General features: G+C 40.8%; 1 protein-coding gene across 1 annotated transcript in view; it reads right to left on the bottom strand.

Annotated features, from left to right (window-relative positions):
• DCDC1 (doublecortin domain containing 1) overlaps positions 1-27,788 on the bottom strand; it is a 413,925-nt gene that overhangs the window by 318,468 nt on the left and 67,669 nt on the right. The window contains exon 7 of the mRNA XM_054028326.1: positions 15,749-15,842. Coding sequence (XP_053884301.1) covers positions 15,749-15,842 — 94 coding nt within the window. The remainder of the gene's footprint in view (positions 1-15,748; positions 15,843-27,788) is intronic.

The following is a 27,788-nucleotide window of genomic DNA, read 5'->3' as shown; positions in this document are numbered from 1 at the left end:
CAACTATAATTGAGTAATATTTGACATGTTTCAAATTCGATAAAATTTCATTACGCACTCCATTAGAAATTAATTCTATTATCTCATTTTGTGTATTTTTACCCAAATAATGGGTGTGAATCTCTCCATCTTTCACTCTTCGTACATGCTCAGCCATAACATTATTAAATTTTGCCAATAACTCAACCAATTTTAAGAAATTTCCATTGTTATTTTCATATAAAATAGCCGAGGATCTACAGAATGCGAGGCATTGTTCGGCTAGGAAATTAATGATTGCCAGTAAACGTTCCAACACTGCTTGCCAACGTAGAATTTCTGAATTTAGTTGACGTTGCTGTACCGCATCGATTGTTGTACCGGTACATAATCTGTTTGACAGCTCAATCCAATTTGTCAATGAGTGTAAATGATTTTTTGATGTTTCATGTTCTTTCAAATGCTGATGCAAATTTCGCCAGTCATTAAAACCTGCAGTTGCCAGAAAAATGTCCGAGTTACAGAACAGTTTGCAGCAAAAACAAAAAACTACATCTTTGATCTGTGAATACACTAACCACGATCTATTAATTTGTTCCCCATTTTTCATTTTTTTCTTCTTACTGGATGGCATAAATCGACGATTCGACTCATTAAATGGATATTCAAATGTAGGATCTAGTTTTGAAGGACCTTTTTTCACAATAACAATTCGCATTGTATCAGTAATTATTGTCGGCCATGTACTTGGATCCGATCCTATGTCAGTCTCTCCACCTTCCAATAATTGTTCTTCAGTTTTAGATTTGGATAACAGTTCTTCATTTCTGGACTCTTCAGCTGAAGTAGTAAATCTTTGGATGGATTGTGATTGTTCGTCTTTATCAGTTAGTGAAGATAATCTTTGGTTCATCTTTATCAGTTAATAAAGGTAATCTTTGGTTCGATCGGTCTTCAGCAGTTGATGAATAATCACCTTCAATGCATTGCTTAGAGCTTTCTCCTTGATTGCCGACTTTTTTAAAATACTTTTTTGAAGTACGAGATAGTTTTTCTAATTCTTTTTGCCGTTTCTCTCTTTGTTGCCGGTAAGCAGCACCAGAAAGTCGTTTTTGTTTTTGTCCCGGCATTTTAGCCCTATAACCACTGGCATCTACTCGAAACGGAAATTAGCGCGAATGGCGCAGATAGGGCAGCACAATACACACAGTAATTGTGATTTGAGTGACCGTGTCACAACGTGACATGATATTTTTCACGTCACACTCCTATTGCACTACTGTACTTGCCGTAGGTAAGGCGCTAGTCATTGGGGTCATGCCCAGCTGGGAGCCCGAGGGGCATGCAATGGAGAGAGCTCTGGGGCTGGAGGAACCAAGGAAGAGGTGCTGGGCTTGCTGGGCAGATGCTGCCCCTCTCTGCCAGGTCGCTCGCCCCCTGCAGGAGGGGAGGCAGAAGGAGACTCCAGGCACTGGAGTGCTGTGAGGGGCTGGGGAGGGAGGCAGCAGCCTCTGGGGCTCCAGCGGGCAGAAGCTCCCCAGGGGTCCTGGGGACCCTCCCGCCTGGCCCGACTCTTACCTTGCTGCGGATCTGGCCTGAGGTGGAGTCATCTCTGGTCACCGCCGCTCCCAGGGCCAGGGGTTGAGGCTGCTGCTGGATCCCAGCCCTGCTCATCCTTGGGCTTTGCCTTGGCTCTGGCACAAGCTGGGCTCAGCCCGGGCTGCCGCTCCGCTCCCCTCTCCCCTCCCCTGGCAGGAGGCGGTGCAGAGAGGAGGAGGAGGAGGAGGAGGAGGCAGAGGCGGGGACAAGCTGAGGAGGAGCGGACTGCCCGGGCGCCTTCAATGCATTGTTCCCAGGTTCCCCCGTCCTCTGCAGCCGGAGCAGGGCTGTGCTACCGGCTCCCGCCTGAGCGGGGGGGGAGGGGGGCTGCTGCCCGCGGGAGAGCGGCGTGAACAAGCCGAGGAGCGGCCCATCCTCTGCAGCCAGGACAGGGACAAGCTACAGGCTCCCGCTGCTCTCCCGCTGTCAGCGCCCACCCCCCAGGCAGAGCCGGTAACGCGGCTCTGCCCTGGCTGCAGAGGACGGGCCGCTCCTCAGCTTGTTCACGCCGCTCTCCCGCGGGCAGTGGCCACACCCACCCCCAGGCGGGAGCCGGTAGCGTGACCCTGCCCCGGCTGCAGAGGACGGGCCACTCCTCGGCTTGCAGCAGCAGGGACAAGCCGAGGAGGAGCTGTCCGTCCTCTGCAGCCGGGGCAGGGCCGCGCTACCAGCTCCCAGCTGGGGGGAGGTGGCTGCTGCCCGCGGGAGAGTGGCAGGGACACGCTCCCCACTTAGCCGGCTCCATGCCCCACCGCACCTGGCAGCAGAACACGATCCAGCCCAGGACGCTGCTTGAGGTGAGGCCCCAGCATTTTGCCGCTCCATACATTTTGCCGCCCTAGGCACCTGCTTGTTTAGCTGGTGCCTAGAGCCGCCCCTGCTGATCCCCCTCCCTTCCGCTGAACCCTCGATCCCAGCCCAGAGCCCCCTCTTGTACCGTAAGCCCCTCTTCCCCAGCCCCCCCCAGAGCCCACACCCCCCTCCCATGCCCCAACAGCTTACCCCATCCCTGATTCCCCTCCTGCCCTCCGAACCCATTGGTCCCAACCCAGAGCACCCTCCTACACCCCAAACTCCTCATCCCTGGCCCCACCCCAGAGCCCACACCCCCAGGCAGAGCCCTCACACCCCTCCCCTGTACCCCAACCCCCTGCCCCTGCCCTAATCCCCCTCTCGCCCTCTGAACCCCTCAGTTCTAGTCTAAAGCCCCCTCCTGCACCCCAAAAAAGTCCATTACCAGATGTCTGTTTCCCCAGCCCCACCCCAGAGCCCTCACCCCCACTGTACCCCAAACTGGAGCCCCCTCGCACACTCTGAACTCCTCATTTCTGGCCGCACCTGCAGCCAGAGCTCTCACCCCATCCCGAACCCCTACCCCCAATTTTGTGAGCATTCATAGCCCGCCATACAATTTCCATGCCATACAATTTCCTCAGGCAAAAAAGTCTGTCCACCCCTATTCCAGAGGCACTAAAGAGCAACCATAAAAGTACAAAAGAAATATCTGTGCAATATAGTTTATATGGGAAGAAAGGAAGAAATTCGGAACAACTAAGTGTTATATGAATATGCCAGGAGAAGACTGTATCTACATCAAAACAAACAAATAAATAAAAATTCTTTAGGTTCATCAGTATTGGTGCTATTGAGCTTCTGATTTATGAAGGTTCTATCAGGAATTCTTAGCTCTATACCTGAAAAATTCATCACTGGTCAAAGATCCTTTCAAAAATGGTATGACATAACATACATTGTCTGGCTATAGGAAAGGAGGACAGGAGACACTTGATATGGATTTAATCAGGCTGCAACTTTATTATTAGATATCTGGGACTACTCAGCAGATAAAAGTGTACAGTGCATGCCACTCCAAGTTTATTCAAATAACTACACGGGGCTTCCACCAGCCCCTCATTTTCCATCCAGGTCCCCCAGCCAACCCATGGCTTGGACCTTACCATCCATCCCCGCAACTCGCAAGAGGGTTAAGGTGGGCTATAAGAAATGAGGGTTGGCTCCTTGCCGTACCAATCATAGTAGTCCCCAACTCACATGCCCCGGTCCATTTCTTTAACCAGCACCTCCTTTTAAGTCCTTTATCAGGCCACTGGATGCCTTCCTTATGGAGTACCTGCACCGGACAGCCGCCTCACACTTACAAAATAAGTTGTGACATATAGCCTAACCATTTTTTCTCCTCACCAGAAAAGGTCCACCCTGACACCCACTGTGGGAAAGGCAAAAAAACCTCACTCCACTGAAGCCAATATAGTGGTGAGGGGAAAATTGCTTCTCAGCCCCCTAAAAAAGAGTGACTAGCAGGTCCTAACCAAACCTGATATTCGTAGCTCTAGGGGAGGGAGGGCGGGTGCTGCCTTGCCTGCTGAATGGAGAAAGGTCTTCCCACATGCAGGGCTTGCACCTTTAAAGCCTTCTGAACCTTATATTCCCTGGAGGTGAGTCAGCACCACAAAACGGACCACCACCTACCTTTTTTGAAGCAGTTTCTGACCTTCTTCTCACCCCACCCCACCCGCCAAAAAGCACTGCTACCTTCTTCGTCAAGCCCGGACAACGTTCTCCCCGCTTAAAGGTGCCGTGCGGTCATTTGTGTTGGTCTCAATTCTGGTAACTGGCATAGTTATAATCGGTTGTCTGAGTCACCTAGACACAGGGCCATAAGACATTCTTTGATGAGTGGCCACACACTGAAAACTATTTCATCTTGATATAGTTCTAAGGATTTCTATCCTCCTCGGTGCATTATGTAAAATACAGTGGAGAAGGTCTGAATCGCTGCCCTCCTGAAGAGCAGTAGAAATTAATATTGAACTTTCATACATTTCTATGGAATTAAGAGCTCTGTGCAGACCACAGGCTGCAAAATGAAGCAAACAGAGCACTCAAGCAAATTTTCCAGAGATTTTAGAACCTTTTCTGAAGTGCTGTATAATCTATTCAATCTAATCTAATCTGTTCTCTTGATTTTAATAAGTGCCCTGCTTCATTATTCCAAATTCTCTCTACGGGAAGCAGCGCACTTATTAAAATCAAGAGAACACTAATAATCCCAGTTCAAAGGTTAACCTTTAAGTAAGATCTTTCTTTATGGATCATGAAACTCAATGACTGTGTATTTGCCTTGGTAAAGGAAGACAAAGGCCAGTCCCTGGAAAGAATATGAATCAGCTAATTCGGAGGTACAGATACAGGTGGCCATGATGAACAAGTGTCATAGATTTAGAGCCACTCTGAAGGATATTTTGAATGCTTGAGAGTGAACGATAAAATACGACAAATGGAATATCTTGTTTAGAAAATGAAATGAACCAAGAAGGAAATTAGTGCTTATGGGAAGGAAGGTAATTTATGTAAAAAATACAGTGTGGGGGTTGAAAAGGATTTTTAAAGGGATGGTAAAATCCCTTTTCCCTTTCATCTTCTTTAAACTTTTCCAAGCATGCTATATGCAGAACTTTATAAAGAAAGCATTAGCACATATCTATGTACCTTCTTTCCTAATCATTCCATTGCTGCTGTACCCTTCCTATGTGGCAATATTACTCCCAGATCTTCAGCCCATTTTTTTAAACATGCTGCAAGAGGTGGTAGTGCAGATGATGATTATGAAATAGAGTAACGGAACAAGATGAAATCTGGAAAAAATAGGATACCAACACAGAATAGACAGCATTTTTGCCAGAGAACGGGGAAACAGACATCTGGCAATGGACTTTTCCCCCCCATAAATGAAGAACTGAGAACTCCAGAAGTTCTCAATTAGTGTAGATATCTTAGTATTATTGCCAGATTTTTCTGCTAGGGCAAGTCTATACTACAAAATTAAGTCAACCTAAGTTACGTCAGCTTACAGCCACTGCTGTAATTAAACTGCTTTTGCATCTCCACACTACACTCCTTGTGTTGGAAGTGCGTGTCTTCACCAGGAGCACTTGCACCAATTTAACTGTCAGTGTGGGGCATTGTGGAACGGCTTCTGAAAGGCAGCAACAGTTAATGTAAGTAACGCAGTGTCTACATTGACACTGCATCGACCTAACTACATCTACGTAAGCACTACGCCTCTTGTGGAGGTGGAGCTATTAAGATGGTATAGTGGGCGAGTTACATTGGTGGAAGTTGCATTTTAGTGTAGACACTTACCAGGTTAGATGGATCGATGTAAGCTGCCTTACGTCGACCTAATTCTGTACTGTATTCCAGGGCCTATTGTTTTAGGATATATCCTATAATACTACAATCATTTTTTAATATTGCCACAAGTAACGGTAGCAGAACAATAAGAATTATCTCATCATCAGATTTTTTTAAAACTGTTGGAAAAAAAGCTTTAAATATGACTGAAATATGGAGAGGAAAAATTCATCATGCAGCTCCTTGGATACCAAGAAAGACTTTCTCAAAGGAGCCGAACAGTATATTTTGCAGAGAGAGTGAGTGTGTGTGTGTGTGTAGTATGAGTTGAGTTGGTGCTAATGCACACATGTGCTTGACTGCATTTCCCCCCTATTTTTAGTAACAGTTATACAGCTCCAAGTCCCAAAGCAACTGGCATACACTATCCAAAAGTGTGGTCTGCAGAGGGAAACCGAATGATGAAGAGCACACAGTTTGCTATGTTGTTTAAATTATGTCACTGTATTTTTACTCAAACAAAACTAATCTAACAGCTGCTGTGTACTTTTGTTTACATGCTATATGTCAAATCTTATTGTCCCTAAGGTACTTATGAGAGATGTTTTAGCAGTCATTTTCTTAAATACTGATGCCTATCCGAATTTGGATTTTTCCACCATTGAACAGAATGACAAGCACACGATTGCTGTACTTAAAGCAATCTTTCACAGCTGTTTTGCTTTTTCAGTGATCCCATTAAATTGACAGCATATGCCTGTGGGGTCTACACTGTTACCATACTGCTGAACAAGATGTTGATTTGTACAAAACAATCTAATAGAACTTGGCTTTATTGGGGAAAACAGTTTGTAGGTTATTCTTTATTTTAAACTGAATAAAATATAATTTATGAACTTGTCTCTCTGTGACTTTACTGCACAACTGGTTATGTTAATTCTTTAGATATGGGTGCATTCCATTCTGAAACTCAGTGGTTAGTAGGCATGAAAACTATGAAGTCCCCTTAGTTCCTAAAATGCAGCATGAGTCATGTCTTTTCTTAAACTGAATGAAGTAGCTGTGCATTAAATATGCTGGCACATCTTCTGCTTGAGCAAGTGGACCGAAATGGTGTGAATTGTTAATGCCTTGCTGCTTTGGTTCACGGCTTGTGATTGATCATTTGTAACTATATCTACTCCTTGTTCCATGAAATCAAGTATGGAGTAATGGGTTCATCAGATTTTTGGGTTAAATTGAGAGTGAAGAGGTACTGTGTGTAGAAATAAGACTTGCCATGTTCGGGGCTGGCCTTGTAACAGCATGGAATCTAAAGGCGATATTCAAAACCACTTCACTCATCATACGCTTACTGATTCTGAATAGGGTCCATTTGCAGGGGACATTTTGGTAGTTTTCCAATACACTTTATGCCTCTCTCTACTTCCACGACCCTGCACTATTTTTTTAAATAGCAGAGGGTATAACAGGTCAATGTACAAAATTAATATATTTAAATAACTTGCTATATAAAAGTAAAAATAGTCTGGGACTGAAATATCCAACCCTCCTCTCATGTTATTAATTGTTGGTACCATCAGAATAGCAAGTAATTCCAACTACCCTGAACTCAAAGAAGTGCTCATTAGGTATTCAATACTATAACACACTATTTTTTAAAAATTTTATTGTAATGAATTAGGCCTCAAGGCACAGAAAAAGAGCTATACAAGCCTTCAGTTAGCTTCTCAGTCCACTCACATGCAATGGTGACACATTTTGCTAGACATTACAACGTGGCTTGTGACTTTGCAAACAGGTAGCACATGGGACCACTGTAAATAAAAGCCAACAGCAAAAGTGACAACTTTTGATGGCCTGCAAGAGTAATCGTGTTACAGTATCTCTTGAGAACATGGAAGATCATGTGTGTCACTACCAACCTTCCTACAAGGCTCACCAATTTAATTGTTACAAAAGCCTCACTACACTTTTATGTGTCATCTAACCATCCCTAATTACTTTTATCAATTCAAAGTGAAACATGATCACCAGCTTCAATAGCTCTAAAACAATTCGTAAAAGCTATGTAACTAAACATAGCATGTACCAGTTTACCTTTGAATAAATGAATCACTATAATTACATACTTACAATTTTGTACCTGTTCTTGTGTATACTTATATCATGATAGTACTTAAAAAGATGTTAGTATGAAAGACAACCAAGTTAAAAAACAGCCTTAAACTCATACCTTTTAAAGCACAAAATTCAAGCACCAGAAATGATACATATAAAATGATTATAGTAGTTATATTTTCTCATTTAAAAGTTGAGATATTAAAAAGATTTAAAATCAAAATGCTAGAAGATGTTTTGTATTGTATTCATAACTGGATCTAACAATATCTGTCCTCATTTTTTGAAGTGTCATTCTGTTTACAGCCCTCTCTTGTCCAAATTTGTCACACATCATTAGAGTAAATGGAGTAGAGTGGAGTGTATTGCATATATGTAGTATGTGTGATTATGTACATATATGTTAAAATACAGCAACAGAGGTATGATGCAGTACATAGATATTTAGTCTACTATCTATATAAGATTGTTCATATATCTTATTTGTTTAACATTTATTCTAACTGAAAATAACTACAATACAAACTTATAGCAGGCTAAAGCCTGTAAAAGTTTTAATTTTCTTGAATGTTTCATACCCAAGCTGTGGTGACTTGTCTGGCAGGATATTGCAAGTAATCTTGACTGAGGAAGAAACTGCTTTTTTCAGAGCTCATTTTAAAAGAGCTGTTTTCTTTTTTTACCTAATAAATGATTTAACACGTTTTTAGCACTGAACAAACCTCCACTGGTTCAAAATTTTGATTCAGGCAAAGGCTCTAATGTTCAGATGCTTGACTGACAGTTTTCTGAACTAGGTAAACCCATGACCTACTCTCCCTGTAAGCCTACTATTGTGTGAGAAGGATTCCCCAGTCCTCTCCGGCAGCTGCAGTGCTCTCTAGGGGAGACCGCACCCATGCTAGTCTTTTGAGGAGACTATAAAGCTCTTCCCAACTGAAAAATAGGCTTGGGGAGTGTGGGGGAGGAGGCTAAGGAAGGGTTTGTGCCTTTCTTTCCCACCCTTCCATCACTCTGAATGAAGCTCTGCATTCCTCCCTAGGAACAGTTGGGATAGGTACTGAGCTCACTTCTGAATAACTCAGTTATGCAGTTTTCCCTGTTGAGCTTTCCTAGACTACATAGTATTCTTAGAAGACTCATTTTATGTGAAATTATTGTCTTTCCAGAAGCAATGTACCCCACAAAACACTACTATCTGGAAAAGTCAGAGAGCAGCAACAGCAGTAAGATAAAGTTCTGCCAAACTGAGGTAAGCTGAACAGCATCAGAGATTAATCAAAACTCTGTTAACCTCAAAAAGCAATAATACTGAGATACCAGAAAATAATTTTGCCAGGCATTTTAGGTTACAATATAAACCAAGAGTGCAGACACTACCAGAAATTAAGCTTTCTTTCTTTCTTTCTTTCTTTCTTTCTTTCTTTCTTTCTTTCTTTCTTTCTTTCTTTCTTTCTTTCTGTCACTATCATTTAAATGCATGAAACCAAAATGCTCTTAGAATGTCAAAACTGTCCTTTAAAAGTTCATAAAATGTCAACATCAGTCTTTGCATTTAACTCATCCAATAAAAGTTTTCTCATTTTCCTTTCCTGAAGGTGGCACTGTTGATGGTAATGTGTATAAGTGGATTCCAGCATTCTTAAATACATAATTAAAAAAAAAAGGGAGGTAGTCTAAAAAAAAAGTTCAGATTCTAGCACTTAGAGATCAGACTGGTATATCAGCTATAAGTGTGATGTCAGATTACAATATTTTTCAAAACTATGTAGTATGTAACATTTCTGGTACCTATGTTATAAAAAAAAGCTGTAGAAGGTCTTGTACAGATGTTGTTTACTGTATGTTTTTATTACTACACATTCTATTGACAATTTATTGTCATACCAAATAGGCCTAACTCTCTATGTCATTGTAGACATTTTGAAAGTGAGTAAAATGCTACCTTCCTGATTTAGTCACATTTTCCACCAACTTTGAATAGTAGAAAATACCCAGTCATCTTTTCAATGCATCACCAATATACAAGTCTCCAGTACTAAACTTTTTGCAGATCGCCTATGACAGCTTAAGAGATAAAATGATACGGTCAAAAGATTTCACTGTAGAGAAAAGACATCACATAATGACTAATTCAACAAACACATAGCTAATGTAGAAAGCAGAGTTCCCATAAAAAAATCGGGATTAATCTTCAAAACTATGGAGTCCAGTAGACTTTCATTGCATTAGCAGCCTAATGTCATATGTATCAAGCTTTTTAAAACATACTGTATGGCAGAAAATGTACTCAGGTACAATAGCAGCCAACCTCGTGATGTTGTTAGACATAGTACAGTATAATCCTCCATCCCAACTGTGCCAAGTTTACACATGTAACCATTCTGCCCATCTAAGTTGGCAGCAACAAGGGCCGGGCTCTGTATCTAGGGGTTCCATTTCAATAACACAATGTAAAAATGGCTCGAGCCCCCACCCAGTGACCTGGGACAATTACATACCACCCCCTGGGCACCTCTAAGAGGCAATACTTCCCCTCTTGTAAGCACGGAGTCTGAATGTAGCAAAAAATGTTTAATAACATGAGGTAAACGACATAAACATTAAATTGGAAAAACACCACAAACAAGATTCATATTGAGCTGTGTCCTTTCCCTTTGGTTCTTGAATCCAGCAACCCAAAAATCATCCAGAGTCCCCAAAGTCCAACAACGCCCAAAGTCTCTGTCCCTGGTCAGTGCAGACCCAGAGTAAAAGGTGGGCACGCAGGGTGTTAAGGGGCACCTTACGTGATCCGAGGCCGGCCGGCCGTCTCTCCGTGAGGTTCCGCTGCAGCCTTCACCATGAGCCAGTCCACTTCCTGCCGTCCCACAAACTGCTCTGCTCTACGAGCTGCTCTGCTCACCGACCTGTGAGCCGCTCCAGCCGTCTCCACAAATGGCTCCACTCACCGACCTGTGAGCCGCTCCAGCCGTCCCCGCAAATGGCTCCGCTCGCCGCTCCTTGGGCCGCTCCAACTGTCCCTTGGGCCGCTCCAACCGTCCCCGCAAGGCTCCACACCGCTCACTGCCCCTCCAGCCATCCCCGCAAACTGCTCCACCAGCCGCTTAGCAATATAGCTTCAGGCTCCCCCACTATTTAACACAGCACTCAGTGATCTCAGCTCTTAATAACTTTAGCTCTTTTGTGATTTCAGCTCTTTTGTGATTTCAGCTCATAGTAGGGGAGCCCCAGTGCTGGTGCCCCATTGGCCCAAAGTGAATTCACCTCAGCAGCCTGTAACTAGACTTCTAATAGACTCAAAGTTAGCTCTGACATTCAACAGTGGAGAGAGGAGGTAGTGCAATTGATGTTTCAAGCTCTCAAAGGGGGCCCATACCATCAGGTACAAATACCTGTCCCCATCCTCTCTCAATTCACTGGATTGTGGAACCCATGTCCCTTGTCTAGCGAGTGCTACTTAGGTGATGGTGAGACACTCTGTCATAAAACAGTTTCATTGTCCTTGAATCACATAATCAGGATAACAACACTTTACTCCTCCTGCCCCAATAACAGAGAAACTGGGGATCCCACCCCATCCAAAGTAACCACTAACAGTTGCTGTTGTCTCATGCCAGGTGGGTGGGTGTGCCTATGCAAACAAGATCAGCCCCTGGAGTTCTTTTCCACACTCGCCATAATTCACCACCAGATGTCAGGGTAGAGCTCATCCTGACTCTGCTTACACACACATTGCAGCTGAGGATGGAGAGGGAAAAAGTGGTTCCTGCACTGCCAAACCTGGGGCCAGCCAAGGGCTGAAATGGCCCCTGGTGGAACTTAGACAGGTCCAGGGTTGTGTCACCTCTTGTGTCTGCTGCGCCAGCCAAGAATCTGCCAGAACAGTGTGAGCTCTGGCCCATTCTTCCCCTCCCTGCTCCTGGCATACCCTCTACACAAAGCAGGGGGCTTGGGGATGTGTGGAGCTGGCTACACTGGCTTTGCACAACCCAAGAATATCCCTGTGTAAAGGGAATTTGGGGGCAATCCTCAGCTGCACCTTCAGGTCAGTTTTCCAGCTGCTTGATGCGGCTGACAGGGACAAAGGATTGAGCCCACAGTCTTATTTTTAAATGTAAATGTTGTTGTATGTTCAAAAAAAATTTTATATTTGCACAGTCAGCAGAACCCTATTTCCACTTTACCACACCATCCAAAGCTGCTCTGCATTAGTTAACAAGCTGTCCAGGGACTCTGCAGGTTGGCAATGTCTCTTAAAAAGAGACTTCTTCCTCAGCCATTAGTGTCCCATAGAAATCAACACTGTTTGGGCTGAAAAAGCCAAGAACATAAACGTTTCTACAGACCTTAGGCTGCTCAAAATTTTTAATGTAATTATTATAGATGAATACTAAACATAGTAATAAGAAAAATGAAAGATCCTATGGATATTGTGGACTAAGTTTCTATTAGGTCTACTGTACTTTACATCTATTTTGGAATTGTATTACAGATATATAATCACACATCACAAACATACTATACTGCATACAACTTTTACTGTGTTGTTGTTCGAGAAGGGCTGATAATGCAATGAAATTCCAAATACATAAATGGGACAATATTATTCATTTGATACAAAATGTATTTTAGGATTTTTCTGTGTTCTTTTAATGATATTATTCTGAAATATAATAAAATGTAAATAATAATATTGCATATATAACTCTAGAGTTTTCAATATGTTGCTGTCCCATGGCACAGGCATGCTTTTGTGTTGTCCTTGGCAGCCACTATCTCATAATCCAGGGAAATGAATAAGAGATCAAAGCCCAAAGACGTCAACAGAAATACTCCCATTGACCTCAATGGGCTTTGGTATGGGGCCAATAAAAACACTGAAGCAAGGACAGGTTCCAGTTTTACAGGAAAATACCAAGGAACTAAAGTGTCAAAACACTTTTCACCAGACCACCAAGCCATCTTCTCTGGCCAAGTAAAGTATCCAAACTTTAAAATATTTTAACCATTCCTTTTCCCCATATGAAATGACTTGTTAGACCAGAATTTTCTTTGGAAGCAGAACAAAAAGGGGCTTGGAAATGGACTTTTAAATATAACTATAAATCAATGCTGTATTATAATTAGATGAAGAATTAGAAATCTTTTAATAACTTCCATTATTTGTCTATGAAGTCATCATATTTGTCAGAAGCCAGGATGATATGTTCAAAAGGAAACTCATTAGATAAAATTTAAAAAATGTATGGTAATAGAACATTAAGGTTGAGAGGTTAATTCACTCAAAAGTCAGAAAATGCCAGAGTTCAGCTTGCACATGCAATCTTAGCTTATGCTCCTTATATGTATGCATTGCAAAAGCCTATTTAATTACATGTTCACATATTATTTGTCAAATAATAGTTATTAAAGGGAAGCTGGTAGCGAACCCTATATATTTAGGTTGCCTAACACTTTCCGCTATAAAACATTCTTGTAACCTTTTCTTTGAGAAGCTTCAACAACGCATTGTTTGCAGCAAACTTTTGATAGTCAGGTAAGGGCAATGCCCTTGGGCTTTTCTTTGTCCCATGAAATTCCATTTCTGAGATTCCTAATTTTTAAGGACAGAGAGGGCTATTATCATCATCTAGTCTGATATAAATTGTTCAAATCACCACCACTTCCCTTCTCTTGCTTGCGTTCCTCAGGAAAATTTTGGCAGCATGGCAAAATAATAATTTAACATGAATATTCTGAGGTTGGGTTGATGCCACTGCAAAAGTTGCAGCAGCACTACAAGTTGTTCTGGAAACCTGGGATTTGAGGAGTAGCTGTAGCGGAGGAGTGCTGGAGGAAAAAGAATGTGGATGGGCTCCGTTGTCCTGGAAAAATAACATATCCCCAGGATCGAATGCCATCCGCTGGCAGCACCACAATGGGGCAGGAACCCCTTCTCTGTATCTCCTGAGGGCAGAAATAAGCCAGGCTCCTGCTGCACCAGCCACCTCCCAGACCCAGCAGTTCATGTCCATTCTGGGACAATAGCCTTTTGCTACTGCCAGCTAATATAGTTAGACCTGATCTCAACTAGAAGCAGTCAGTGCCAAAATGCTGAAAGTTCAGGGCTCAAACTATGATGATGATGCATAATGGGGGGTTGTTAGAGCTTCTCATAATAGAACTAATTTTTACCTTTTTTCTTTAAAAAAATACGAAAAGTTGATTTTAAAATAATATTATTTAGGTTGCAAACTCAAGCATTTGTGTATCCATACTGTGCACCCCTAAATGAGGCAGGGATCCTGTGGACAAAACAGTATGTGATCAGGTCATTAAAGACTGCATCATAATGTATATGTATAAGGGGGCAGAATTAAGTTTGCATGAACAGCCATAAATCAGGCAATCCTAACTTGATTTTACCTATGTTATTCCAGCTTCTTTTTTTAAAATGATATTATACACTCTGAATTTTCCTGAACCATTTAGAGAATGGACCTGAGCAGTTCAGATTAATTCATGGGACAAGCAACTTTGTAGTTAGAGCAGGAGTTGTGTAGTTAGACTGCATGAGGTATAGACTGCCTGGCCGATGCCAGGAACCCCTAAGGGTACACAGAAGGAACGATTTCCTATCACTCCATTTTAATGCTGTCAAATTAACAGCTAATAACACGTGAGAATCATTGAGGTTCTAATCTATAAAAGTGGCTCTGTAAATATTCTCATCAGTTATATATTTATTATTTCTCACTTCCATATCAAATGTACTTAGTTTACTATTAAAAATATAGTTTTCCTAACTGCTAGTCCTGCAATCCCAGCTTGGAATATGAAGACAAATTGAGCTCTTTCTGGCTTATAAATAATCAGCTTTTCAAGCATCACTTTTAAAAACTGTAACTTTCACATTCTCTTACTGTGTTTTTGTTTATAATTGATATATTATTTATATAGGGCTCAATGTTGAACTCTCCTGAGTGGCCATGCAAAGGAATTAGGAGGCATAAAGAAACAGGGGAAACTGTTGGGGTAACATTGACCGCCACCTACACACCAATCTGAGCATTAGAGCCAGTCCAGTGTTACCAGCTCTTGTGATTTTATTGTGAGCAATTGCAGGCAATTTACTGCAGGCAATAAATTTGTTGCAAGCAATATTTGGAATTTTTCTTAAAGTTCAGCTGCTGGAGTCATGTGATTACATAAGAATCTCAGCTTTCTTACAAAAAAAAACGTTACAGCCTTTCTGAATGCAGAGAAAAACTTGAGAATATAAATCCTAAAGACCCAGAAATTAGAAGGCAAATAAAAAAATCCAAATTTATTTTTAAAAATCTCATTATTTTTAAGCCAATCTCAAGTTTTTGGGGATCTAATTATGATTTTTAAGTATTTGAGGCAATGCTGACATAGACAACTGGTGCATACGACTTACTTCTTCCAGGAGCTGGAGGAAAGCAGGAACCAGTTTATGGCTCTGGCTAGATTGTAAAACTGCACTTCAGCACACAGTGCTGTAGGTATTAGTAACACTTTACAAATATATAGTTTAGAACAGTTTCTGGCCTAGGAATTTACAATACCAAAAAAACAAAAAACATAAAAGGAGCAAAGGCATTAGTAGACAGAATCATTCCCTGTCAATAACGGAAGGGGAAAATAAATTGGATACAACAGCAAATAAATTCTGAAAACAAAATACTAAAGATCATGAAGATCATGGCAATGGTTGTGTCAATGTATTTATTTTCTAGAGTATTTTCAATTTGTGGTGCAATTCCATGCACTTGTCTATATTAGAGATAAAAATGTTGGTTAATTCCAGCCACCGCTATTTCTCTCTGAATTCTTTTCATTGGTAAATAATCTCCAAACACTTATGTGTTTTGCATACATTTCTACTTACCACTGATGAGATCTTCAATTTTTGCTCCATGAATGTTGTACAGATGCTTTGCTGGTGAAGTAAGATTCATTCTTATTGTGCAAGCATCTAAAAACTTCACAAAAACAAAACTGTCTCACTAAAGATGTTTCAAGACTAAATCCTATTTAATGCAATAAAAAACTGCAGATCCAGTCTTAATCACTTACAAACCTCATACTTATATGAATTAAATAAAAGCCTGAACACAGTGGTAAACTCATGGTATAAAGTTGTTGGATCTTTGATTCTTTCACCGACCTAGACACATGGACAGGCTAAGTACACATTACTTAGTACTAACTCTAAATCCAGTAGAATGCAAATTTACAACAAGAAAGAAACTGAACATTCCATACTGTTTCTCGGAAAATCCAATTCTATCGAAGCAGGAAAAAAGACGAAATCATCAAAAAAACTAGTGTCATAAATAATTTTCACAAAATGTGAAATAAGATGAAATACTGAAAAATAACAAAAAGGTATACTTTTAAATAGATATTGGATAGGACTGTCAATTATAGCAATCATTACAATTGTTTTAAAGGACAATGTAATTAGGGCTGGAGATTTGTCATAGCATTTTTTATCAAAAATCACAAAGCAGTCATGGTAAATTTAGTAGAAGTCATGAGTTACAAGATTTACGGTGACCTTTCCATGATTTATAATAAAAAAAATGCTGTGACAAATGAAATTCAACTATTCCTCATAGCCCAGCATCCTTCTCCACAGCTGCCTCCTCCCCATTCCTCCTCATTCCGGCACTGCAACCATAAGTAATAGCCTAGTGAGGAGGAGAGGCCTTGGAGGGGAGAAGGGAGCTGGAGAGCAAACCCAACCCACTCTCACCCTGCAGCAGTGACTCGTGTTCTGAGGGGCTGGATCTGGCTCCCGGCTTCCCGCTTGCCTTGCACTCACTCCCACAGCAGCAGCTTCTGCCGCTATTCTGGGAGTTGCAACCTGGCACACAAGGTCACAGTGCTGCCCAGGTTTGGCTCAAGCCAAACCCAAGCAGCACGCTATCCCACACACCAGGGTACAATGCCACTCGCTGAAATTTGGCCTGGCCACCAGCCTGTCATGATAGAAGGGTGGCTGAGCCAAACCTGAGCAGTGCTGTGAATCTGTGCACCAGGTTGCAATGCTGGGCTCAGTCCCACAGGACAGAAGCCACAGCTGCAGGATGAGTTTTTAAACTCATACAGACACAAAAGTCACCGACAAACAGGAAAATGATCATGTCCATGACATTTTTCCTTATGATGACAAACCTGCAGTCCTGGGATAATATATAATTAAGATACTACTGTTCATAGGAAAACCTAAGGGCTTGATCCTCAGCTGTTTCATCTCCCCCAATCCTGAAGGCAGCCCCTATTGTCGATTGCTCTAACTTATGTGGGTGACAACTCTCCTGGCCCTCATGTCCTCAACCCAACTCAAAACTCCCCCTACATGGAAGGGAAAGCATATGGCATAAAGCTGACTATGCAGGCTTTACAGCACCAGAAATTCCCCCTTTTGTCAAGGGAATCACCAGTTGCTCCTTTATGACAGCTGTAAGCCACCTTTACATCATTCCAGTGGTGCAAAGGAAACTTAACCTGGACTGAGGATCTGGCCCTAAATATTTTGTCTTTCATAAAAAACAATTTGTGATATCATCATCAATCATTTGTATTACATGAGGGCCAGGAGGCCCCAAAGGAGACTGGGGCCTCTTTGAGTATGTCTACACTGCAATTAAAAACCTGTGGTTGGCCCATGGCAGCTGACTCAGGCTCGGGCTCCAGGACTGACAAATCTCTGTGTAGACATTTGGGCTCAGGCTGGAGCCCGAGATCTGGGACCCCGTGAGAGTTAAGGATCCCAGAGCATGGGCTCAGGCCTGTGCCTAACGTCTACACTGCAATTTTTAGCCCTGCAGCCCGAGCCCCACAAGCCCGAGTCAGCTGACCTGGACCAGCCATGGTGCTTTTATCCCCGTGTAGACATACTGTCAGTGGTAGGTGCAGTACATACACACATTACAAGACATTCTTCCACAAAGAGCTCACAATTTCAGTAAACAAGACAAAGAGTGCAAGGAAATGTTATCATTCCTTTGTTAACTAAGCTACACAAAAGGTATTTGCCCTGTGTAAAAGCGTTGGGTGTGTAGGCAGAGATCTTGGGTCACACTAGAGGTAAAACACAATGTGGCAATATCTTAAGAAGACTGAAGTGACTGAAGCAAATGGCTCCCTTTTGGTGATGGACGGGTTTTGACACACCAGCAGAGGTGAAGACACTCCTGTGGTATTTGCTGCTGAAGGGAAGTCGTAGGGGCTGGCCTGCCTCTAATACTTTCTAAAATCATAATTCAAAAGCTGTCAATATATATTAAACTCTAGAAATGTTAACCATTGTTTTATTTCATCTCCCATCCATAACTGAACAAAGAGGTTGTTTTTGTGTGTGTGACTGCAGTACAAACTCTACTATCCAAATGCTTTGGAAGACTCTGGGGAAGTTTGGACAATTAGGTTGCACATAATCACGAATATTTTAAATGCAAACAAATACAGATTAAGGGACCCTGTTTCAGAAAAAAGACAGTTTTGGAAAATCAAAGCTGTACTATAACATTTCCCCTATTCGTTTGTGTATACTTCTATGTGATTAATATTCAGTGATTCCTTCCATTTCTTTGTAGTTTTTGTATATATTGGAAACAAATTGATAATGTTAAAAGAAAAGTGAACAAGATAAAAATATAGCAGCAGTCTGGCTCATGTAAAATACCTATGACATTTTCAACATCCTGTTATAATTTCAAACTGAAGCAATGGGATATTGTGACAGGATGTACCAGGCCTTCTCTGCCTCCCATCGGAGACATTGCTACACTGACAAACCTACCCAAGGAAAAGCATCGCCTAGGAAAGATGGATAGTGAATTTAGATGTCCAAGCACTGCCTACAGAAGCCTCGTACTGTCAGAACCAACAAGACTAGGGCTAAAGTAATCCTTGCATGCATAAACATGGGAAACTTGACTAGGAGGAGAGAGGTTATATTACCTCTCTATTTGGCAATAGTCTGACCACCGCTGGAATACTGTGTCCAGTTCTGGTGTCCACAAATCAAGAAGGATGCTTATAAAGCGGAATGGGTTCATAGAAGAGCCATGAGAATGATTAAAGAAGTGAAAAACATGCCTTATAGTGATTGAGTTTCTTAAGTCTATCTATTTAGCTTAACAAAAGGAAGCTTGAGGGGTGACTTGATCACACTCTGTAAGTACCTACATGGGGAACAAATATTTGATAATGGACTCCTCAGTCTAGAAGGCAAAAAGTATAACAAAATCCAATGGCTGGAAATGGAAGCTAGCCAAATTCAGAATGGAAATAACGTGTATATTTTTAACAGTGAGGGTAATTAACCATTGGAATAATTTACTCAGGCTTGTGATGGACTGGCAATTTTTAAAATCAAGATTGGATTTTTTTAAAAGATATATTCAGTCCAAAAAGTAATTATTCTGGGGAAGTTCTATAGCCTGTGTTATATAGGAGGTCAGACTAGATTATCACAGTGGTCCACTCTGGCCTTGCAATCTATGATCCTCCAGTGGATATAGGGGCTGGGAAGAGGCAGTGGCTACTCAGACCCCACTAAGGTAAGGTAAGATAAGAAGGCTTGTCTGCTTCTTCTGAGAGAGAGTGCTGAGTGAAGCTGAGACAGGAGAAACGATCCCTGGCTCTAACCCAAAACACCCAGACCCAGGTTGGAGCCTAACAATCAGACTGCAGCTTCAGTAATAGTTTGTGACAAACTGTTTATTTCGTTGTGGAGTTTAAAAGGACTAGAAGAGGTTCACTGCACAAGACACCTTGCTCATGATGAGTTCTGAAAGATATACAATGGCAACCTCTTATCCTTGAACCTTCAGATAAAAGCCTTCCTTTGTCCTAAAAACAAAAATCATGTGCAATTAAGAGTTTCATGTGTTTCAGGAATGGTTCTTGGAATCAGCAGCTTCATCATCATGTATGTGGCTTTTTATGGATACCGACATGGATTCCAAGAAGAAAGTCTATAATCAGCTAGAAAGATTTTTATTAAACCAGATTCTGCTTTGTGAAGAAGACCAATTCTTAGATTTATTTTCATTTTGTTTTTTTCTTGTGACCTCTACAGTGCCCTCTCATGGCCCATCACATCACAACTTGCCCAGCCTTGGCTTGCCACTGGTAGTTTGCTGCCTCTTGAGTGGTAGTGGCGCTTTAGCCCTCTGGCCAAGTCCTACCCCTTCTGAAGTATTACAATCCAAATGAAATTAGAAACAAAAAAACAGGATTGTCCAATGAACTTCTATAGGACCCAACCATTTTATTCAGGTCTTCTCTTCAACAGTCCATACGTCAGCCAGTTACCTACAGTTGGGTCACCCCTTAGAGCAGGAGGACCATCCAACCACCAAGCTTATCTCTGGGCTTCAGCCAGACTTCTCTCACATCAGGAGAAGCAGCACTCTGCTGTTTTTCCTAGGTAGCCTTGGACTGGGCTAGATCTTCTCCTTTTAGCTCTCTATCCATGTCTGACATCTGCTGCAGGTATAGAAAGAAGGGATAAATTGGATCCACAGGCTTTCATTAACCCTCTCGTTGCCAGTGTGGGGCCTATCTGCCTAACATGTCCTTATTGGTTCCAAAAATCACAGCATCTAAACCGGGGAAGGCAATCTATGGCATGCATGCCAAAGGTGGCACGCGAGCTGATTTTCAGTGGCACTCACACTGCCCGGGTCCTGTCCACCGGTCCGGGGGGCTCTGCATTTTTATTTAATTTTAAATGAAGCTTCTTAAACATTTTTAAAACCTTATTTACTTTACATACAACAATAGTTTAGTTATATATTATAGACTTATAGAAAGAGACTTTCTAAAAACATTAAAATTTATTACTGGTACGCAAAACCTTAAATTAAAATTAGAGTGAATAAATGACAACTCGGCACACCACTTCTGAAAGGTCGCTGACCCCGATCTAAACCATTACTAGAATGCTCCAGATTTGTTTGACCTAAAGATCTGAGAACTGAATATTATTAAAAATGTCTCCAAATTTTTCTCATTTCAGAAACTTTTCTGAACGTTGCCTGAAAGTGTGGTAGGCTAATCAAGGCATTTAGTATCAACAAGATCTTGACTGTCTGAATCTTGTAGCCTTCCTACAAAATAGTAGCTGTTGACAGATGGAAACTGTGCTTTTCTTTGAAATGTGTAACCTAAAAGAGTTCTCATGGAGCTCCTGGTCTTCAGGATACCAGCTGCTACTACAGCAAAGATCTTGGCTGTCATAAATCTTGTTCATCTTTGTTTAATGCTAGATGGGTTCTACCAATGGCCTTGGCCCTCTCCAAGGATTTTGTGCTCCTCCAGCAATGCACGGAGAGCAAAAAAGGCATGTTCAGAATTCCTGGGCAGTCCTGGGCCCAACTGCTCACAGGATTAGAGGAAAAAAAGGTGAAGTAACACTATTTGTGGCAGTGTCTTCAGACCTATCAATTCAGCCCCCTTCCTTTAGGTCCTGTACCAAGCATATCTTGGCTTGACCTAAGGATCTATTCCAATGTATTTCAAGTGTCCTGGATTTGTAAGAATGGTATTTATAAGCCTATTAATCAAACAAGGCCTAAAAGTTTGGTTCTTTTAAATACCATTATAACTGAGGAGGCTCACACACTATTGGTTCTGCATGCAAGGTCAGATCCTAAACTATACTTACTCTGCATTTTCCTGCTGTTTTCTAGTCATTTATCATAGCTTTTAGAGAGATCCCATCCATGATTTGTATATCATGCTGGAACACATTTATCATACCCAAATTCCCAAGCCCTGTTGAAATACAGTGGTATTTCTCCAAGCAACTGAGCCAACATCATGCGTTCAGAAGACAATTCTATGGAATTGCTCTCCCTCACTATGTCAGAAACCAGCTACTTTTAACTTTACAAATAGTATAAATGGCAAAAAATAAATTTATAGTATTAAAAATCTTTAAGATTTAATAATGTAAGGTGTTGAGCATCATATGGGTAAGACAATTCATTTAGAAATATACAATCTTTTGTAGTGTTCTTTTAAATATTATTAGTATGCAACACATGCTTTATTAAGAATGCATGTTTTAATACCCAGTGTTCCTTTTTTTCTATCTGTACAATAACCATAGTACTTAAGCATATGAACTATCTATAGTTGTTCTGGAGTTGTGCAATAGTGTACAGTGAATGCAAATGTAATGTACACTAAAAAGGTGAATCACTCTAGTAATTGTGTGAATAAGCTGAAACCGTCACTGAAATGATGCCAGTGAAATTACCTGTCATTCTCTGAAAGAAAATAGCATACAAGTTACTTTAAAGATGACAGAAATGGCAATACTTTGACCAGGTGAAATTCACTGTTCATGGAACTGTTGAAAAGAAACAAGAAGAGGAAATATTGAAGACATTATTCATCTATCATGCCCATTCCAGGTCATCCAGGTGATGTTCCTTTTTCAAAGTGCTCCCATATAGAAAACCAGGGCTTGAAACAATGAAGTTTTTTTTTTCTACCTCTGTGGTAAATTGTAAAAAAAAATGTGTCCAGTTATATTAGTTCCATGTTTAACTATAACAGTAAGCTACATGTCTTGCTCCAAGAGCAGAAACATTCTGCAACTGTCATCTTGCACCAGACTTGTGTATGTCTATGTCTACACTTCGAGCTTGAAGGTATAATTTCCAGCTCTAGGAGACATACCCATGGTAGCACTGATCAAGTTCACGTGCTAAAAATAGTGTAGCCATGGCAGCGCGAGTGACAGGTCTATTTTTACCATACTAATGATTAGAGCTAGCATGGGTGTGTCTCCTCAAACTGGAAATTATACCTATGAGCTCAGAATGTAAAATACCCTTAGAAGCATATGTTTCTCTGCCAAACACAATGAAATGGAAGAAATAACGAAAACACATTATCCACAAAGCTTTGTATTTCCTTGCTTTTTCTTTCCTTCTTTCATTCCCCAGTGCAAGTTAGAGTAGCTTCAAGATTGCTGTAACATGGACTGGAAGATAACAGTTGAGAAGGGGCTGCACCACCAGCCAGGATTGCCAAAGTACATTGTACTCCAAACTCCTTAGCTGCTGCCTAAGGCAGGTTTAAGTTTGGAGAGATGTAGAGGGGATTTAGTAGTTGAGTATCTAGTCTATATTTAAAAAATGCCTTCCAGGGATTTCATCCTAAATTTGGTAAACAGAATTGTGTGTTTGTATAAGTCATTGAAGTCACAGAAACATCTTATATATTCTTTAGTTAAGACCTCATAGAAGCTACTGAGCTTTGAATTTCCAGAAAGCTGCCCTTTGGTAAGAAAACTGTTGCAAACTTGTCCAGCATATGTCCTATAACAGGGGTTCTCAAACTGGGGGTCACGAGGTTATTACGTGGGGGGTCGTGAGCTGTCAGCCACCACCCCCAACCCCACTTTACCTCCAGCATTTATAATAGTGCTAAATATGAAAAAAAGTATTTTTAATTTATGGGGCGGGGAGTCACAGAGGCTTGCTGTGTGAAAGGGGTCACCAATACAAAAGTTTGAGAACCACTGTCCTATAAATGCTAATCTGAGTTGGACTGCATTCAGATTCAGGGCCTCCAGTTTCTGAATGGAGTAGCATTCACAGCTGGCCACACCACAGCAGAAGCTAAAAAAAGGAGATAATATCAGAGGCACATGGCCCACATGGGACCAATGTAGTGCTTCTTGCATCCAACAGCACACTTGGAACTGAAGTATTCTGCATGAAAGCATCTCTTGAAGTGACCTCTAGAATTGCACTCTTTCTCACCAGGGGCCCATATCAGTACTTCTACATAGCTGAGCACTTTGAATCATTTTGCTGCTGTTGCTTCTAGAGGAGTCCAAGGCTCTGAAGTTCCTGCCTCTTTGAAAACAGCTTTGTCTGTTTACATTCCACAAGGCAGATGCCTGAACCAAAGTGTTCAGATCCAATAGATGTGAAGACAGTTTGAATTTAGAACAATGGGGGGGGGGGATGCAGTAATTAGAGTTCTGAATGTAACATATTTTCAGCTACCTAGATTAAAGTTCCCTTTTTGCTATTTGTCAGTTTTGTCTTGCATATTATAAATGAGAATTATGTGAATGATGTCTTTCAAGAATAGTCTTCCAAAGACAATCACATGGGATCAATTTATCCTTGTGAAAAATAAATCAAGTTGAAAATTTGCTATTTACCTCAAGCATCAACAAATCAGAGATATAATATATCATAACACAGTCTCTAAAGGTTTTTTAAGTGAAGAGGGAAGATAAATATAACACTTTTTAATCAAAGATTAACCAAAGTAAATATAAAAGCTTCTCTGACAGATTTAATCCTTTTGCTACTCACTTTCCCCCTCCCCCACCCTTAATAACCATTTTATTCCTGTGTTTTCAATGGAGCTTGAAATAAACATGGCTCTTATGCTTCAGCATCATAGAATGGTATCAGCATAGTCTGAACTGAGTTGTTAACCTGTATTCTCTTTTTTAGGTCTAGTCCAGTGGTCAAAATTCTTTTTCATCTAGGTCCTACCCACACATTGTTTGTTTTTAAAATTTGGCTGGACAAACAACAAAAGATGCATTTTACCAAGAAGACAATCCTTCAGTTATTATGAATTTTTAGGTCCAAACTCTAACCTCTTAAAGAGTGCTGATTTACTTTCCAGGGGATTTTGCTACCTAGATGAATCTCAAATAGGCAACAGTGAACGTTGAAAGTCATATTGTAACAGCTGACTATAATTGGTAAAACTGGTTGTAAATTCCAGCACCAGCTACTTTTATAGGATAATTATGAACTTTAGATTGCAAGTTCTTTAAGACAGGGTATGACTATTTTATTATATGTCCGTACCGTGCTTAGCACAATAGGATACTGATTAGAATATGTAGGTGTTACTATAATACACCATAATAAATAAATAATAATAATAATAGAGTACTTTCCAGAAGAATTGTGAAGTCAGAATGATCTCTAGCCACTTGACAAGCCACTAATCACATTCCTGTCCTCAACTTTTTATGCTGAACTTCAGAATATCCTCTTTTTAGATTTTTAAATGACCTCTTCACAAAATGACAAAATCACACAATTTGAACAATTATGAGGAATTGAGAAGAGAGGACATCTCCCAAGTACACCCTGGCCTTTTGTAGCATTCAGCACTTGAAGACAGAGGTAAAGTCGCTATTTAATAATGGTGACATTTCCTTATTCTTGATATATATTCTCTGTTATTGCTGAAGGGGCTGAATTATTATTTTTCTATTGCAAATAGAAGTCATTATATAAAAACCTAAGAGATGAATTAATAGATATTATATAAATATTTGAAAAAATACTTATTGATAACTTAGATGTTTTCTGCATTTTGCAGCTTGTTATGTGTTTAATATTTTTTCTTTCCTTTTGCTAATTTTCCAAGTATCCTTATTTCTGGTTTGTTTTAATTTTGAAATGTATCTGGATAGGCTGTTTATCTCATTGGTCCTGTTCAGAGGAAAAAAACCAGTAAATCCCTGAATGAGTTAAAAATGCCTACTTGGCATGCCCGATCAGTAGATTTGCTGTTATAAGGTAGCAGTGCCTCCACAGGAGGTCCACATAATGGATAAATGAAAATGGGAGGATTTTGCACAATCTGATGAATCTGGCTTGTGGACAGTTGAGATACAGCCAATAGTAGAGACATTTCCCCCTCATTCCTTATTGATAAGCATCTATCAGATTAGAAAAGAGATGGTCACTACTGGCGTCATGGTTGAGGAGCAAGATGGAGGAAATGTTTTACGTCCCTGGGCAAAGCTGCAGCAGATATCTGATGGGGTCAACCCAACATTTGTGAGGTGGACCCACTTCCCCTGGTGATGAAGGCTAATGAAAGTCCTACGAGAGGTGGTTACTGACTCATCCATGGGAGCAGGATAGCCTCACGGCTTTAAGTGTGATTATATTCTGAAAAATGACCATGTACTGCAGCACCTTCTTACTCAACAGATTATTCTTGTTGTGTATTTAGTCCTATTTGCTTATTTTAGAGACAGAAGTAAATTTGGATAGCTTTATCACATTAGCCATATACATTAACGATACAGTGAGCTGGATTCTATTCCTTCTTTTATTTAAACAGAGTTGTACAAACTGGCCTCCCCTGGCCAAGTGTCAAGAAAAGGCAATTTTCAGTTCTGATCAGGGCTCTACAGGACTCCCACCAATAGACTTTTGCCTGCTGTGCTCTTTGTGAAGGAGAGGATGCAGAGGATGGTTATTTTCACCTAAAGGTGTCTTCTACAAGGTGCTGTTCCAGTCTATCCCCCCATGTTGTGCAACAAGCATCTGAAGTCACTGTAGGAGATCTTCAGGAGATAAAGGTATGGACCTATCATTTGAATAGTGTCCCCAGTATTATTATTAGGCTTTTCTATGGTGATTACCACTATGTTATCTGAATTTGTCCTCATAACATCCTGTAAAGTAGACTAGTATCATCATTTCCATTTTACAGATGGAGAATAGTAGCACAAAGAGATTGTGTCTTGCCCAATGTCACAGAAGATGTTTTTGGCAGAGCTGTGAAGAACCAGAGAAATACCAGAATGAGGAAGAAAAGAGGGTATATTTGGGGGGAAGATAAAATGACAAGAGAAGGAAGGAGAGTGAGGAAGAAAATGAAAGGGAAGGAGACAATCAGAAGAGAAGAGACCAAAAGGCTGAAAATGAAAGACAGAAGAAAAAGCGTAAAGTGATGGACAAAAGCAACAGAGACATACTAAATTACATTTTGAAAAATGTATTTAATAGAAAACTGAATGACTATGTTCAAATTAAACAAACAAATATTATGCACATACAGAAGATTGAATTCCCTCAGAAGCTCCTTTCTCCTCTATAACTGTACATAGCGAGACCAAAAATGCCAGGGTGATCTTTTATCCCTGACTCAGAAAGGAGAAATATGCTGTTTAAATTTACCAGAAATATTGTGTGTGGGGAGATATCTTGGTGGGCGGGACAGAGGATTTTATTCACCTATTAGCAAATTACTTATCTTATGAGTTGCGCAAAAGATATTGCTTGGCCTGCTTGCCTGAACATGCTAGTCCAGCCCTGCCTGTAGGTCCACAAGCTGCCTCCATTTGCTTTAACCAGTCCTGAACTTTCCAGTCAGAAGGCAGCTTCTCAGAATGATTTTTATGTAAGAAATATAAGTTCAAGGTTTTCTATAATTTCTTTTTGTAAATTAGCATCAGTGCTCATAGTAGTAAAAACTGTAATACATTCCTCAATATGGGAAGATTTTTAGTGCGCCACATTCCATAGAAAGAAGAAAGATGTTTAGTCTCTTTCTTGCTGGGTAATTATATAGTCTTTATGTCTGTAATTTCTTAAGCCTTGTCTACACAAATAACTAGTTAGCAGCAAGTTGGTGTCCGAATCTACCCTGAACTAGCCTGCTGCAGATTGTGTGGATCCTGCACGTTAACAGTTCGCTAATACACTCTGATTGGTCCTATTTCAAAGAGGACTAGATCAAAGCACATTAATGAATTGTGAATGTGCATCAGCAGGGCCCACACAGACAGTTAGTCCAAAGCAGGCTAGTGCATGGAGATTCACACCCCAGCTTGCCACAAAATAAATTTTTATGTAGACAATCCCTAAGTGCCTGAATTTTACGCCTTTCCTAGTTTTTATTTTTTAAATGGGACCCGATGGAATTCAAAGGAATTCATAAATCAGAGAGGATGGAATGTCAATGCTCCAGGCATCCAATCCAATGCCCATTGCACACAATGGAAATCTTTCCAGAGACTTCAGTAGGAGGTGAATTGGGCTGTACGGCTGTGAAAAGATTATATATATCTTTTCAGACTTATTTAAAAGATAACATGGAATAATGATAGAAAT

Source organism: Malaclemys terrapin, chromosome 4, assembly GCF_027887155.1.
Source record: "Malaclemys terrapin pileata isolate rMalTer1 chromosome 4, rMalTer1.hap1, whole genome shotgun sequence".
In the NCBI taxonomy this organism is placed as follows: domain Eukaryota; kingdom Metazoa; phylum Chordata; order Testudines; family Emydidae; genus Malaclemys; species Malaclemys terrapin.
The sequence above is the reverse complement of the archived record's forward strand: the minus strand, read 5'-3'. Positions and strand labels throughout refer to the sequence as shown.